The following is a 17,997-nucleotide window of genomic DNA, read 5'->3' as shown; positions in this document are numbered from 1 at the left end:
ACAAAACATGCACAATGCAATAGGAAAACGAAATAGGAAGGAATTGACGGATAAAATGGTCGCGGAATGACATAATAGTATGCAAAATAGGCTCAATTAGGGGACTAAATGTGCGCAAATAATGTTCACATCAACTACCTACCACCAGCTGATCCTTGGATTGCCCCTGTTTTCCTCCCACTTTACTTGATAGCGCAATCCTCTGCAATTTCTCTATCATCTACTGCTCACACCGTTTATACTCTTCCTCGAATTCAGGCCGTAAGTCCCTACTCGTCTTCCTCCCCTCAGACACACCCACCTTGCCTCCCTTCCATGGCGATGCCCGAAGACTCTCCCCATACTTAAGGTCTTCTTCCCTATACGGTCCCTTATCACAATCCTTTTGTCCATGTCCCAAAATCCCTCACCCATAACAGAACATAGGCAACCTTTCGTACTTAACAACAAACGAAGTAATCTTTCCACTGGGCAGACGGATATCTGTCGAAGCATGAAGAGGCTTACGTACATCATGTAAAATCCGCACCCGTACTGCGCTTTCTATTTCCGGGCACACAACCTCATCAACAGCCATAAATTTCCCTAACTGCTCCCCCAACCGTCTTAAATTGCCCTCATTCAACCGGCTATTGAGAGGTAAATCATAGATACGAGCCCAGATTGGAAGATAGAAAAACGGAATGTCCGTCATCTTCCCCTCCAAATTGGGTTCCTGAAAGCACCAGATGAACTTGTCAAAGTGTCAAGGCTGTCCTGCGATAACCTTCAATTTATCCCTTTCATCAGTAAATCTAAAAACAAAAATTCGTTCCTTAGCATCCAGCACGTTTCCCATAACCTTTCCTACCGGATTCCATATTCTCAACATCGTGTCAATAGCAGCGCGAGCATTAATATTCTTAGACGCCCATATCTTCCCAACAAGAATTAATTCATTCGCTCCCATTATATTCTCCTCTCCCTCAACGTCCCAGTCAAAATCTGCCTCCTCATTCCTCACGCCCTCCTCCACCACTTCTTTCCCCTTACTGCACGCTCCTCGCTCCATCCAATTGTTACCAACAAGCCCCATTAGCCGACTCCAATACTCAAGCTAAACGAAACCCTAGCAAGAACAACAGGACAGTAGAAACAAGAACTAAAAGAAACGAACCTACGAACTCGACGTAGATAGCAACCTTAAACAAGAAAAAGGATGAATGAATGCTCATCTGTTGATTCATTGGAGCCGCCCAACAGTAACCTACTGGTTCAACCCGCTTTACAGACAGGGGATGCGGGTTCTGGCAACTTCTACTGATTTGTACTGTTGATCATATAACTAGTGTTGTGGTACTGCAGTGCCCATGATGTTGAACTTGAAAAAATGTCAACAAACATGATCACAGAATTGTATGTATGTACAGGAAATCCCTCTTAGAACGGTAATATCCGTCTTAAGATAAAAACTAGTCAAATATGTTCCCACCTGTATATATAAGACAAACCTTTTGCTAGTCCTTACTCCTTAGGCATCCTCATCTACCATACTTGACCGTTTTAAATTTAAGACGATTATTATATTATTACCGTCTTGAATGGTAATATTTGTCTTAAAGCTGAAAATGGGTCAAATATGCTCTCACTTGTACATATAAGACAAACCTTTTGTTACTCCTTACTCCTTAGACATCCTTCTTTTGTCGCATCTACCATATTTGACCATTTTAAGTTTAAAACGGATATTCCGGTCTTAAACAAGAATTTGTTATGTAACATTAGTCTACAATTTGCACTTGCTATATTAAATCTGTAATGCAACTGCCTTAGCAAAGAAACACAATCTTATTCTACAATTTGCACTTGCTATAAATCTGTAATGCAACTGGCTTTGCAAAGAAACACAATCTTATTGAGTCCATTTTTGAAATAATGGTCAAAAATAAAATATTTGTCGTTTTGGGTCGGTTTTGAAAATATTTGTCAAAATGGTGTCCACGTAGGCTCGGGATTTCTAGACCTGAAACACGCCACTACTAATGGCGTGTTTTGTGAAGGAAACACGCCATTAGTAGTGGCGTGTCTTTACAACAATTTTTTTACTCAACTGACTGAACTTTAAAAAAAAAAAAAAAAAAAAAAAAAAAAAAATTACAGAAGACACGCCATTAGGGGTGGCGTGTTTCCCCTCCGAAACCCGCCATTCCCAATGGCGTGTTTGTTTTAGTCCATTTTTTAATGAAGTTTTTTTCCGTACTCATTATGAACACGCCATTGGTAGTGGCGTGTTTTAGGTCCAGAAATCCCGAGCCTACGTGGACACCATTTTCACAAATATTTTCAAAACCGACCCAAAACGACAAATATTTTATTTTTGACCATTATTTCAAAAATGGATTCAATCTTATTCTACAAAAATATACCAGCGGTGATTTTGACACTCTTTTGTGCAAGAAAAAAGAGCTACTTGCCATTATAAGTCATTCACAAATTAATTACAGGAAATCTAACACGGATTATTAAAACACTATAGTCAATTAGTCATAGTGACATTTATTGTGCTGTGTAATATTGAAATTGTCGTTATTAGATCATAAAGTCATCTTTCATACTAAAAACGCAATAAAATTGAATATTCTACCGAATTTGGCAAATAATAAAATGTAAGAAATCATTAAAACACTAAATCATTTTGAGGCGGATTCATTATCATGGTATCAGAGTCATCGTGACCTTTGATCACGGTTCGAATCCTGATAACCTCATAACTCCTCAAAAACTCTCGAAGTGGAAGGCCATGGGTTCGAACCCTGGCAACCTCAAAACTCCTCAAATACTCTACCATATTTGACAAATTTAAGTTTAAAACGAATATTACGGTTTTAAACAAGAATTTGTTGTGCAACAGTGGTCTACAATTTGCACATGCTATAAATCTGTAATGCAACTGGCCTTGCAATGAAACACAATCTTATTCTACAAAATATACCGGCGATTTTGATAGCCGTTTTGATTAAGATAAACACAAATTATAGAATAAGACGGTCTCACATCTAAGACAGTCTTTTGTGCAAGAAAAAAGAACTACTTGCCATTATAAGTCATTCCCAAATTAATTACAGGAAATCTAACACGGATTATTAAAACACTATAGTCAATTAGTCATAGTGACATTTATTGTGCTGTGTAATATTGAAATTGTCGTTATTAGATCATAAAGTCATCTTTCATACTAAAAATGCAATAAAATTGTCGTTTTGAGGCGGATTCATCATCTCATGGGTCACTCTCTTCGTTCCAATCATTTGCTTATCGATTTTTTTTTTTTTGCCAAAGTCATTTTAATAAAATATGTAAACAAATGATTAGACATAGTAATTCGATATGATACGTTTACAAACCATATAGTAAGATTAAGTCAGAGATCGAGTAAAATAAAGAGGAATTAAGGCCCTGTTCTTTTGGACTGAAACTAATCTGATCTGAACTAAACTGAACTTATAGGATCTCGAATCGAATCGAATCGAACTTATAGGATCTCGAATCGAATCGAACCTATAGGATCGAATCGAACTAAACTTATAGGATCTCGAATCGAACTTATAGGATCTCGAATCGAATCGAATCGAATCAACTTATAGGATCCGAAGTGAACTTAAATTAAGTGAGGTATAGGATCCGAATCGAACTTATAGGATCTGGATCGAATCGAACTTATAGGATCTCGAATCGAACTTATAAGATCTCGAATCGAATCGAACTTATAGGATCTCGAACTAAATCGAACTTATAGGATCTCGAATCGAATCGAATCGAACTTATAGGATCTGAAGTGAACTTAAATTAAGTGACTTTAAGTCCAAAAGAACATGGCCTAAGTTGAGAAACCGAGAAAGAAACCTGAAGAAAAACAAGAGGAGAAAAGGGCAAGTCCGGGCCAAGGACATGAGTAGAAGGAATAAGCTGACTAGTAAACAAATCCAAGTCCGGCTTAGAAAGGCAATGATCAAGTGTATCACAATTAGGAGAATCAGCTCCGGAACCGAACTGTAAAATTCAAACCTGAATTTGTCAGAACTCGCCTTAATCGCCTATTTATATTAACTTTAATTATAAAATAAATTATTACTGTTATACCTTTAAAAATGAACAATTATGCTAATTCTGGTATCCGGTCCATTCCGGTTCGGACCTTAAAAACAGGTCCAAATCGGAATGGACCGTAAATCGAAATCCTTTGAAAAACTTGGACCGGAGATCGATTCGACCGAAATCTTTTTATTCCAATCCGCTAGATTCCAATCCGGTCCGGTCTATTTTTTGGGTCAACCGGATAATGCACACCCCTAAATTGGTTGTTAGCATTTAATAATGTGCTTTAATTCTGCATATTTAGTTATTACTAGTTAGAGCATCCACAATGGTAAGCAACAACCCTACTAACTTAACTCTCCACATCACATTTTTGAGCTAGAACACTTTTAAGCTACAAACTTCCCCATTGGTTAAGCTACAAGAGTTGTTGCTTAAATTGACTTATATACATTTATTTAATTGACACATATATCTTTGTGGGTCCATTTGAGCTACTAGCTCCATGGAGTTAGTTGCTTAAACTAAGCTAGTTCATGTGAAGCTCTCCAATGGTTGAGCAACTAGCTTGAAACTTTTAGAATCTGCAAGCAAGTCCTTTTGTTCAACCATTGGAGATGCTCTTATTAGCTCGAACTGTGATGACGAGTGAGATTATATTGTTCATGATGTGAAATGAAAGGGATGCATTACCAATTAACCGATATGAGTCGATCACAATCGAGAACTACTTCTTTATAAAGCTGCACAAATGTAGTACTCTACGTTTAAGCTGTACTAGCCTACCTACTCTATTCACATTCATACCCGACAACCCATATTTAGTACGGAGGAGTATCTAAGCATTCCATATGCAGTCGCCGGTACTTGAGACGGAAGTATCGTTATAGAGGTCACGGGTTTGAATTCCCTACTTCCATATATTGTATCGGTGGCACTATAGAGGACACCATGCATGATTATTTACTTTAGTTTTTCTATAAAGAAGTTAATTTATAATCCATGTTTTATTATGACTTATTACTGTATATAATATAATACGTCTCTTTTAGAGCACTAGTGTCGTCTTAAGACAAAACCGGTCAAATAAACTCTCACTTGTATATATAGGACACACATTTTTTTTAATCATAGACATCCTCCTTCCATCTAACCTAGTTCTATACTTGACCCATTTTAAATTCAAGACGTATATTATCGGCTTAATAAGAATTGTGTTTTTAACCGTCTCATTTCACGTAAGTTTTGTAAGCGCTATTTGATAATGCTACAAGAAAAAGCATGCTACGGAGTATTGTATTATGTTATGTTCAACTTGTTAAGCATGCATCGTCCCTATCCTCCCTATTTTATATGGGAGGAGTTTTATACTGAATTGGATGATAAAAGTTGAATGGAAGGAGTATATATTAAGAGAATAAAACATTAAAACTCTCCAAGGTTTTCCCTTCAAAAGCCATCAAACTAAAGAAGGAAACAAAATTACTTATTTCTTTAAATTATTATCATTTCGTCAAAATATGTTTTTCTAATCAAATAATAACATTTTTTTAAAATCTAAATTATAATATTTTAATTAAAATAAGATATATTCATTATAATTTTATAAACTGTAAATTTCTAAATTTTTATTATGTATTATTATATATTAGAGAATGACTTGACACATTTTGTATAAAACAAAACATTAAACTGATATTATTAGCTTTGTCACAAAAGAAAAAAAAAAATCATTTAACATAATTTGAGAAAAATTATTATTTGTAATCATTAGTTTTATGTTAAAGAAAAAAAAAATCATTAAACATATTTTATAACTTTACTAAATTCCATTGATTAGTCCATGTATAGTTCATTTTTTTCTCATATCAAAATCACAATGAGGTATATGACAAATATGACAAATTAATGACTTATCAATTTGAAATACTTAAATAATAATTAAAAACAAAACCTCTATAAATACCGCAAATATCCGAGATCTACACTAGTCTAAGAACAAGAGTTAACTCAAGTAGTCTCATGCCTCAACCATAATTCGCTTATTTGAACAAAAAAAACTTGTTAACTTTCTATCTTATAGCTCGCAAGGGTGGAGTCTAGTGGTTAAAACTTGGGTGAAATTCTAAGGGACTCTGGTTCAAGCCTCGCAACGAGAAATCATACGGGTTTTTATTACCCTTAAGGCCTTAATAACTCCTGATTTTCCAAATATACCCCACGTTGCTTGCTTCTTCAGATTTTGTTGGCTGTTTTAACTCATGACGGTCTCTACGAACATGATCAGGTCATACCAGTTACAGTTCAACAACCAACTAATTCGATAAACATTTATGGATTCAGCTTAATGGAAAAAAATACATTGTCTTTTACACATTTCAGAGGTGATTTGCATTCTCTTCTGTTGCTAATTCACCCCATAAATACGAGGTATCCCCCGTATGCTTATTAGTCAAACTATGAAAGAGAGTAATATCCCAAGTATTAGCCAAGTATTAAGTTAGTCGAGAACTTTAAAAGCGGAAGCTGAGTGACTCCAGTGTCCTTGATATGCCTCTGGTTTTGGAGGCTTCTCGGAAATCTATATCCTTTCATGGCGCGCTCATTTGAATAAGCTGCACCGGAGATTTGAGCAACTTCTTCAGCGTCTCAACAATGCTCCTGAAAGATGGTCTCTGTGATGCATCGCTGCACAAAACAGATGGACCAATTAGTTCTACGTATCACAGCATTATTACAGCAACTTTCTGTCTGATTTTTTCAGGAATATAAAAATTTACATTAGTTGCAGGAAGGAAATCAGAAAATGGGAATGCCATTAAGATATGGAAATTGAACTTACTCGGCCCAGCAAGCTTCTATGAGCGAAGCCAACACGGGAGAGGTGTTCGCAGGAATAGCGAGCCTCCTATTCTGGAAAGCAACAGCTCCAACAACCTGAAGGAATATTACGCGAGTAAATACCAGAAGACAATTTCTAAGTACCAAAAGCAGAGAGCTATACTCGCAAGTACACAACAAACTGAGACCGAATTGGTTTTAACATCATTATACATGCAACTGAAACTGGCACATCAGCACATGTTAGGAGTATTGCGCAGTGACATGCTACGAGGAATTATGCTACTCATGCATGGTACCATTGCTTTTCATTTTTGATGATTAAATCATTTTGCTAGAAAAGAAAATACATCCAGAGACGATAGAAGTAAATTGATCATACCTGAGCTGGGCTAAGTCCGTTCCAGGGTTGTTGCATGGTCACGAGCTCCCATAATATGACCCCAAAACTGTAGACATCTGATTTCTCATTTGAGGGTTCTCCCCGTAAAAACTCTGGGGCCATCCATTCAGGCTGAAATAGGAAACAAAATTACTTACATGAGATTTGCCCGGGCTACTAACTGTTCGGGTGTTTACTGTTACAATTGGAAAACTATATCGTTTTAAAAGTTTAGAGAAGCTCACCGTTCCAGCAACCGACTTTGACGACAAGAAAGTGTGTGCTTTAAATCTGGACAAACCAAAATCACATACCTGAGAGTGGTGTAAAGCAAAAGATTAATCAAGTGTTCAGTAGATAAATTCCCCCCAAAAAAACCGCCTTTTTGAAATTTAAAGTATATACAAACCTTCACGGTCCAATTTTTGTCAACCAACAAGTTGGGAGATTTTAGATCCCAGTGCACTACAGGAGGGCTGAGACAGTGAAGATAATTAATCCCCTTGGCCTATACAATCACAAAAAGCAGTGCTTTAACACATTTTGCATCAGAAACAGCTTAATAAATAGGCGTAAGCACACCGCAGTAAGTATGACAGACCACATCCAATGCCATTCGTAATCGCCTTCGTTGATCCAAGACTTCCCCAGAAGCAGGCCTGTGCAAAAGACGGTATAGACTACCTCTGTCGCCAAAAAAAAAAATACTCAGTACCAATTATCCAGCTTAGTTAAGCACGTATAGAAACATGAATACATATGTTTTAAATGTCTCACCTTGGCAGATATTCTGTTACTATAGATAGGTGTGGACGCTTCGTTACAGCACCCATGAAGAGAACCACATTTGGGTGCCGCACACGTTTCATTATGGCAACCTTTAACAGAAAAAGAAACAAAATAGCATCATTGTCAAGTTAGTCACAAAAGAAAAATGATTCTTCTTCAAGATTCATCATAGAATCACAAGACATCGACCAGACAGCACATAAATCACAGCAGATTCCGCTGCATTGCCACTAATTTAATATATCAGACAACTGATTTGCTATTCTTACAAAATACTTGGTAAGAATAACATTCAAACCTGAAACAACTTAAGGGAAAAGGAACAGTGTTTTTGCAAAAACATGAAGCTGACGTTACATTGAGCGAAAGTGACTTGATGATGCATGATAATGATTGTTTTGAATGTCCATTAAAGACCAAGTGATTTCAACCACTTTTTACTTCAGAGGTTATGCTCATACCTCTCGAAGGAACTCCTTCAACTGATCGTCAGCAAAATCTTGTACAGTTAAGACCTTCACTGCAACATCCTGCAATACAAAGATTTGATAGATAGGAGAAATTAAAAAAATAAAAAAATAAAAAAATAAAAAAGAAAAAAAGAAAAAAAATAAAAAAAAGGAAGAAAAGAAAAGGCATTTATCTGTCATCTGCTTCAAATGCAAGTACTAAGAAACCCAATACAATCTGTCTTATCCAAAAGACAGTTTAAGAATAGCAAGACATGAGAAAGGTAAAGGTATCAGGTTGTTCAGATAAGCCAACATGAGACTGGAGGTACTAACCGATCCATGCCATTCAGCCCTGTGCACAGTCCCAAAAGAACCTGATAGACGTTGATCCATAAGCACATGTCAGAGATGGACAGTTAAATGATTCTTTTAGGGTGTGTTTGGATTGAGAGATTTGGAGAGAAAAGAAAGAGAGGGAAAGTAGAGAATTTAAAATCCCTTGTTTGGATAGCAAATAAGGGTGGAGGGAAATGGAGAGGGAGAGATTTGGAGGGATCTATTTTCCCTCTTTCAAGCCTAATCAAAATCTCTCCACAATAGGCAAGATTTGGAGGGAAATTGTATCCAAACACCCACACCCAATTCCCCCTCCCCTTCCCTTCTCTTCCTTTCCCTTCCCTCCTTTCCCCTCTCCTCCCTTTCCCTCCACTTTTGCTATCCAAACACACCCTTAATATCAATGTTGCTGCAAATGCGTACTTTAAAATAGCAAAAAATAACAGGCAATTACTTACCAGCACCAACACGCTCTTTGAGATGCAAATCATCCCAACAGATTTCCAGCCAATCCATAGCAAGAGATGGTTCAAGGTCCAAGTATTTGGGAATATTTGAAGTGGAACATATGCATTGCTTATCGTCTGTCTCCACGACAGGTGGACTTATGTCCAATAAGGGGTGCTGCCCAGCATTTCCAATTACAGCACAGGAGACATTCATTTCTTTCTTGTAGTTCTGTTGTATATACTCTCCCACACTTTGGCTAACTGCCACTGCCTCTGGAACAGCCACTACCTCAGAAACTGTTGCTTGTATGGCAAGCAAATCAGGCCTCTGAACAGCCTGTGCACTCTTCACACCGCCAAGTAAACTGTTCTCATTATGCCAATCTCCTTTGTAGCTTCCTGCATTACACATATCATAATGAAACACCGGAAAAAAAAGGTAGCAATTGTTTGCTGCTGCATGTTCCTGACTCTCAAGTCAAGTCTTGATAGCCAGTTGTATTTACATTGAAAGATTTGCACAAAACACGTCCTTGTGTATACAAACTATTACAATGATTCGCCAGCTATACAATCATAAAAATGCTAGAAGTATAAGATATACCACTCGGTGCTGATGTACGCTGCAACTTAGTATTGAGGCCAAGAGTATGTGTTACAACTTACAAGGATACCCCGGTTCGCCTATGTGTTAAATCTGATAAACAAATGAACCAAGTAAAATCTCATTTCATCACTGATTTGGATTTTACCACGAATCCTTATCCTGCCGTCTTAATTTTCAATGTCGATAGCATAACTACTCCATCAAGCCAATATTACTCGGGGGTCAGAACTTTACTGTCACGTAGCTTTTGCAGCTTTTTCAACATAGAAATGTCCTAAAAAAAAGGCAATGGTGATAACAGTTTCAATAATTATCATACCAGGGTTTAGAAGACCAGAGGAAGGACATGTTTGTTTTGTTATTGGTGTTTGGCCTCGTGATGCATTGTGAACAAAAGACTGCTGAAACTCTTTGATGCGAGAATCTTGGAATGTCAAAGGCATGGGAGCAAGTAGACTTCCATTTATTGAGGAATCTGGAGAGTGGACATTTCCCGGCTCACAAACGAGATCAACTACAAATTCCCTATTAACGAAAGTGAGGATTAGGAAGAACAATAAATTACATTTATAGAAAGCAACCACTATAGCATACTATATAATAGGCAGAAACAGATCCCAGAATGCATATGAATGATTATTCAGAAAATATTACTATTATACCATCCTAAGTTCCTAACATTGACACTGAACACCAATAACACACATCCAAATTGTCTGCCCTAAGACGTGTCATGAACCGACGAATGCAGTTGATAACAAATGTTACAGTAGCCAAGCCTTCTCCCCTTATCTTCTCAAAACTATAACTAATAGAATTGAGGAAGTGGCACAAAGAACCAGTGAAATGATACCTTTGAGTGTTTGACCCTAGTTCAAACAAATGGGAAGACAGAGACATGACAAGAAAATAAGAGCTTATTTAGGTGGCTTTATAATGGATAGTAATTCAATAAGTCCGTAGATAACGGCTGTAAAAGTGTAAAGCACAAACAAAAATCAATATTTCTTTTGAGAAAGCTAGAAATTATATACCTCGGCAACTGCCTATCATCTTCAATGATAACAAGGCACGATGACCTGTAATCAGCTGCACAATACCTACAACCTTGAGCTATCCTGCATGGCAACCCAACATAGTCTGCCAGTTTCTACAAAGCAAAGATCACCAATAGTTAGATAACCGTGCAAATATTAAGAGACATCACATTCGCTAACCGTTACATTGAAACAGTACAGGAAAAGATCAAGAAAAAGCTACTGATTGAAAGCCAAACAAATAAATCATAACCCATAATAAACATGATCAAACTCAGAAAAATAGCTAACTGGCAGAGGAATGGAAATAATTCAGTCACCTTAAAAAGTATAGCACGATGTCTACAAAGCCCTGAAGAGAGACTGCCAATAGGAAGAACGATACACTTGTGAAGATCCTTCAACCTCTTACTAATCACTTTCCATCGCAAATAGAGATCACCTTGTTCCACCGGGAAGTTACCCCTTAATACCAGAATAATTGTAAAATTAAACTAAAATAATTATGAATACTGGCACAAGCTATGTTTAGATTAGATAACAACTGATACCTACCCCATATGATTAGAAACGAGTTTACCAAGCTGCTCCACTAGTACAAGTGTACTCTCTGAAGCACTTGACAACTCTTGAGCTTTATCCTGAAGCTTCTTCAATCTTGCATCACCACGTTTGTCAACAAGCAGTACCTCCATTGATGTATCATGAGGTGAAACAGCTTTCAAAGACTTCAGAGACGGAATACTATTAGTTTCCTCAGAGTCATTGCACATTACCCAAACATGAGGGTTCATTCCAAGTATGTTGTAAAAGCCATCAGATATCTTGTCAGTATATGACAAACATCCATTAACCTGCACAGACAGATAAACAGTTGATGTCGCACATTAGTCGTGAATGTTATATATTCAGTCAGTATGCTAGATGCTTTTCACTGAAGGTGGAAGTCCGAATACTAATTCTCTTATTAGAGAGACATTAGAAGCGATCATTATCCACTTTAATTAAAACATTATCCTCCAATTGCCTCCCTACGTTACATTCTGTCCCCTGCTTAGGAGGCCTCCCATCAGTGGTACAGGTAAATTCAGTAGGCAATTTTTACTGTGAAAATTTGCAGATAAGAACTTTGGTCATAAAAACTCACGCAGCTTACTACCGCAAATTAATGAGGCGGTCTATGCAAAGACATGAATTACTTCACAACCCACGTAACATTATTCTTACAATAAACGCTATGTACGTCGTCATTCCAAATGACAAATATAAGCATAGTTTTGTTTAGATCAGTTTAACCAGACAAATTTTACCATCGATCTCTACCCATGTTTGTAAAATTTGCAAGGACCAAAGTTAAAAACACGGACCACATAAGTAAAACTAGGCCAATAAAAATGGGATGGAGGTGGTGGTAGTAGTAGTAGTAGTAAATAATAACGGACCATCCATATTCCTCTCATATAGGAAATGCTGATAACAGTAGATAACTAGATACATCTATACTGTTAAATCATAAAATGACAGGATGTCGAATGTAACGTATTATTATGATTAACGCTTATTATTGATCCACTCGCTTTCGAACCTTTGACCTCTCTATTGCCCCATTTACAAACAAAAATAGGGGAAAAAGAGACAAGAAGGAATGAATGGACAGGGGGTAGGGAGAGTGGGCAGTGGACCCATATAGCTAAAACTTTGGAATTCATAGTCAAGTTAGAATGATAGGCATATATATAAACTAAATGCAATCATTTGTGAAGCAAAAAGAAAGCTTGGTACTACAGCAACAGATGCAATAAAGACAGTGGATGAGGGGTCCATCTCCATCTTACTAATATGGGCAGTAGGGAATGTACAAAGTTCATAACAGCAGAAAACGTCCCCACGGACGCCTAAGCCTTATTCTTTCTGCCTCAATCATTTGTTTACCTTTAATAAAATGTATCGGGAGAAAATAAACAATTAATTGATACGGAGGGAGTGGTACCCATCTTACTAAAATGGGGTACATTTAGCAGTGTAGAAAATGTACAAGTTCCTAGACATTCAAGTCCACAACACTACAACGGAATATATTCTCCCCGTCTCAGTCATTTGCTAACATATTATGGAGATGGAGAAAGGAGGGACCCAAAAGCGAATATACAGATTCCTAGACATTCAAGTTCATAACAGCCTACTACAACAGAATAAAGACGGAATATATTCCGTCTTCTCAATCATTTGTTTACCTTTAATTAAAACGTAAAAGAATGAACATATTTAGATGGAGAAAAGGAGGTACCCAAAAGCGATAGGAGACAGTGAGAGCATCAGAAGAGAAGGCATGGCCCTCAAGTCCACTCTCAAACAAAAGCATAGCAGGTTCATTCCTTAAATTAGCAAACCCACCAAGCCTCTTAGTCAATGTCAGCTGCAAATAATAACTCTCCCTCGCTTTCTGCGCTAACCCAGTCGACTCTTTCTCCGCCTTCTCCTCCTCCTCCTCCATAATAATCGAACTAGGAAATGTCGACCTGGATTCATGTACCTCACTCGAAAAGAAGCTCCCAGCTCCATAGCTACTCCCGCCGCAGCTAAGCTGTGAAGACACCTGCCTCCTCAACCCACTATTACTCTCTGGCAACAGTGGCAGTATCTCCTGCTCCTCCTCATAATTCAACTTTTCCGCCTTGTTGTCATCATCATCACTATCCTTACATTTGGTTTTGTTTTTATTTTTGTCAGCAGCTAGCCAGCCGTAAAAAGCAGCCAACTTCTTGTTATTAAATTTGATATTACTGCTGTTGCTGTTGTTGTGGTTATGGTTACGGTTATGGTTGCGACCTGTTATATCATCAAAGATATTGTTATTATTGTTGTTGTTGTTGTTACGGGTAGAAATACTCGTGAAATTGTCCAACAACAAATCCGTGCCCTCGTCGCAGTCCCTTTCAAAATAACAACTGCTAGCAACACTTTTGACATTGTTTCTCTTCTTCTCGTGATCATTTATAGTTGATAATGTGGGTGATGATGCAGTTGATGTCGCTGTCGATGGCGGTCCCCTATTATCAGGAAATTGCCGTGGGAAAAAGTACGTCCCCCTGTGAGGCATTTTTCTTTTCCTTCAAAAAGTAGATATATTCACGGAACAACACGGACGGAAAAAAATCGTTTCCTTCCGCTAGTTTTATCAAACACTTGCGTCCTTCGCACCTGCAAGAAGTCTCATTTCAGTTTTACGACAAAATTTGAACATTTCCTCGTAAAAAAGGTTACCACCAATTTGCCTTTCACAAATTCTCATTTGTGACGTATATATCCATCACAAGCTTGCGACGGGCCAAAAACAACCCACGTGGAGAGATAAGACAAAAGCAAATTGTCTAGTAAGTAGCATTCTCTTTTGTCTTATCTAGCCATCTAGTATTTGACCCGTCATAAACTTGTGACGTATATCCGTCACAAAGGAGACTTACTCTTTATCTTTAGAAACTGACAATTTTAGTCATATCTTTTCATTTTCCTATTTTCACCCCATTTGCTACTTGTTCCATTTTCCAATTTTCAACCCATTTGCTTTTTAAAGGTAACTTTGACTAGGTTAAAACTATTTATTTATAAAAGTAAAACATTTACAATTAATATCAAGACATCTTTCACGGAAAAAATGAAAAAAAAAAAATAGCATACAGACATCGAAAAATACGGTTAAAGTGGCGTCTTAAAGACCACAATAAAGCACATGGGTGAAAATAGGAAAATGGACGGAGTAATTTTTCACCATCAAATGATCATTTTTATTACTTAAAATGGTTATATTTTTCTCGTCTTAAGTTTTGACCGTCTAAAATGGAAATTTGCATTTGCAATTGCTCGTTACACAAATTAAAATGTCAAAAAATAATTAATTAATTAATGAAGCTAATAATAGAAAGCTATTGAAATGGCTATCAATTTGACTAGTACAGTAATCAAGTAAAGATTGAAATTATTATTCCGTATATAAATTGGGCGGGCATTCATTCTAGAAATTTAGCGTATACCAGTTAAGAGTAGATTTCTAACAAGTCCTCGGTTTCATTTGATTATATATTTAGAAAAACGTATACAATAAAAATATAAAATCGAAATTGGACGGGTACTCATTTTAGCAATTTAGCATATCTAATAAATACTACCTCCGTTTCATTTAATTATATATTTTAAAAAAATGTATACGAATACAATAAAATTGAGATGGAGAAAGTATTTACATACGGAAGCGGGGATCACGTCTTAGAAAGGATGGCACGAATCATGATGAAAAATCAACCAGGATCGAAAATAGACGGGTCATGAACGAGCAGAAGAGGAGACGTCGAGACGACTTTAGAGATCTAATTGGTTGGTATAACACCTTTTTTAGATATATATAAAAAGTAGTAAAGGTATGTTCACGTCTTTGATAAAATCGCCCGGATCATCTTGATTAACGAGAGTCTAATTTTGATTGTATTACGAGGACAAAGACGAGAACGAGGACGGGAACGACTCTTGGGGGAGAATAAGGGACGGGGGGTGTGACATGAAGATGCATAAACCACGGAAGAAAAAAAGGGAGGAAGGAAGGAAGGAGTAGGAGAGTAGAGAGAGTAGGGAGATGTGTATTGGTATGGTTGGATTGATGGAGAGAAATAAAGGTAGGAAGAGAGAGTGGGAGGATGAATGAATATATTTTAGAAATAATAATGGCGGTATTTCGTTATATAGATGACCCAGTCTCTATATTTGTTTATGTCCCTTGTTTTAGTATGGGGTACATCAATAACTCAATAAGACTTGTTCTTTTGGACTGAAACGAATTTGATCTGAATTGAACTGAACTTATAGGATCTGAACTGAACTGAACTGAATTTATAGGATCTAAATTGATCTGAATTTATAGGATCTGAATTGAACTGAACTTATAGGATCTGAACTGAACATATAAGATCTGAAGTGAACTGAAATTAAGTGACTTTAAGTCCAAAAGAACATGGCCTAAATCTATTTAAGTGGGTATTATTTGTTTTAAGTTTGAGCAGGTTAACTATTTTATGAGTTTAGATCTTTGGTCCTATTTTCGTGTTCCATTACCTTTTTATTTGACACATAACCCTTAACCGTAGAAAATTATTGTATAAATAGTACTTCCTCTCATCCAAACTAAAGGTAACACTTCTGCAATATATTGAAGTGTTACCTTTGATTTGGATGGGAGAGAGTATAAGATGACTATGTATCAAAAGATAAAGTTAGTGGGACACAAGATAAAACACAAATTGGGATAGAGGATCCGGATTGCTACTACAGTATATGGTAGTTATAAAGACAAAAAAAATTGCATTTTTTAGACAATTTATCATGTAATTTAATACAGTAAGTCTCATGAGATACCGTCTCTCACTATATTAGTGAGAGACAGGTAGGACAACTAATAAATAAACAAAAAACTAACTAAAAAATAAAAATAATAATTAAATATTATTTACTAACGTTAATAATATACCGTTTCTATTAAAAATTTGTAAATTTGATAGATATTTAACCTGTCTTAAATATAAGACGGATAATGTCGGTCTGATTGAGGATTGGTGGACGTCATGTGTTAAAGAGGGAGACAGCTTTCTCTTTAAACACTTAGGTGTAGTTCAAACGCAATATGCAGTTATATGATACAATCACAAACCCATACTACAATCTTTCCACAGATCCTTGTCAAATGTCAATGTTGTCATTGTCGATTAAAAGTATAAACCTACCATCAACTTCTTTCCGTGATAAATTTGTGATTTATGTTTACTCTCTTGTGATTTTTAACTTTTCCAACTTTAAACATGAGTTCTATTTTTTTATTCACAAAAACATCAAGCATGATTAATAAATGCTCCGTATTTTGACAATCAGTTTTAATTATATTAGCCATGAAATACTTCTACCCTTCTACCTAGATTCAATGCATGCGCAATTTGACTCAAGTTTCTAACTATAAAAGATCACGAGATACTACTAAAATTAGAACAAAAAACCTGAATTTTTCCAAGATTAAATGAAAATCGCAACAACCCTTTTTCATTCCGTGTAACACTTATATCATTGACTTGCAATCACTCCCCACTAAGAGTTCATCATGGCCGATTCGCTTAGCTTCACGTAACCCTTCAAACACCATTTCCGCTTTGGCATATCATGGTTTTTACTCTCTCCATTGTCTTCTTCCCATCCCTCACCGTACCATAACACTCGTGTTGTCCTAACAAACGGCTCCTACCTTAACCCACTCATCGTACCATAACACTCGTGATATTCCGACAAACGGTTCCTACCCCTTCCCCTCCCCCCCCCCCCCTCTCTTCTCTCTCTACCACCGTTCATTTACACTTGCATCCACATTAAGCTTCAATGAGCCTCATGTCGGTTTCTTCCACCCCGCTGCCTATATATGGCCTCTCCTTACTCCAGTTCAGTTTTGACACCTATCTTACTCCCTCATAAGTTCTTGTGCCTTCATGTGAAGATATCACATTTTGATCTCTCACATAAAAAAAAAAAAAAAAGAAAAAAGAAAAAAAAAAGGAGAGAGAAGTGTAATCTACTGTTAGAATATAAAACTGATCATTAAACTCCAATCATCACCTTAATCTTTTGGCTTATATGGTTTTGACATGGCATCAGAGCCAGTGTGACCAAATGGTCACGAGTTCAAATCTCATTACACCTCATTTCTAAAGTGAAATATTTAACACTAGGTATGAGGAGACGTGTGTTGCATCCACACTTCAAGCTCAATTCACATTCGCGTGTAAGAGCGTGTTAGAATATAAATCGCTCTTGAAACTCCAACCACGAGTTTAGGCTTTTGGTTTGATGGTTTCTTGACATCTAAGTTATAAGTCAATGAGCTATTACATTCATTGTCAATCGGTTTTGGACTGAAGCCTCCTAATATTTATGAAACAGACACTCTCTCTTTGATGGACGCGCACGCCCTTCTGCGAATCTAACACTTCATAATCACCTTCAC

General features: G+C 36.8%; 2 protein-coding genes across 2 annotated transcripts; both read right to left on the bottom strand.

Moving 5' to 3' along the window:
* Nucleotides 1-406: 406 nt before the first annotated feature.
* Nucleotides 407-1,075, bottom strand: LOC141587517 (uncharacterized). The gene is made up of 2 exons (XM_074408998.1): nt 767-1,075; nt 407-715 (listed from the first exon to the last, which is right to left on the bottom strand). Exons 1-2 carry the CDS (start codon nt 1,073-1,075, stop codon nt 407-409), a joined length of 618 nt encoding a protein of 205 aa, XP_074265099.1.
* Nucleotides 1,076-6,377: 5,302 nt separating this feature from the next.
* On the bottom strand, nt 6,378-15,717 carry LOC141586364 (serine/threonine-protein kinase CTR1). The gene is made up of 16 exons (XM_074407564.1): nt 15,213-15,717; nt 13,255-14,168; nt 11,523-11,821; nt 11,288-11,432; nt 10,965-11,080; nt 10,250-10,455; nt 9,333-9,722; nt 8,872-8,912; nt 8,548-8,616; nt 8,075-8,175; nt 7,899-7,983; nt 7,707-7,805; nt 7,543-7,611; nt 7,298-7,429; nt 6,917-7,011; nt 6,378-6,762 (listed from the first exon to the last, which is right to left on the bottom strand). Exons 2-16 carry the CDS (start codon nt 14,065-14,067, stop codon nt 6,666-6,668), a joined length of 2,757 nt encoding a protein of 918 aa, XP_074263665.1. The 5' UTR covers nt 14,068-14,168; nt 15,213-15,717; the 3' UTR covers nt 6,378-6,665.
* Nucleotides 15,718-17,997: the final 2,280 nt, after the last annotated feature.

This window comes from Silene latifolia, chromosome 6, assembly GCF_048544455.1.
Source record: "Silene latifolia isolate original U9 population chromosome 6, ASM4854445v1, whole genome shotgun sequence".
NCBI classification, from domain to species: domain Eukaryota; kingdom Viridiplantae; phylum Streptophyta; class Magnoliopsida; order Caryophyllales; family Caryophyllaceae; genus Silene; species Silene latifolia.
This window is presented reverse-complemented; position numbering and strand designations above follow the sequence as displayed.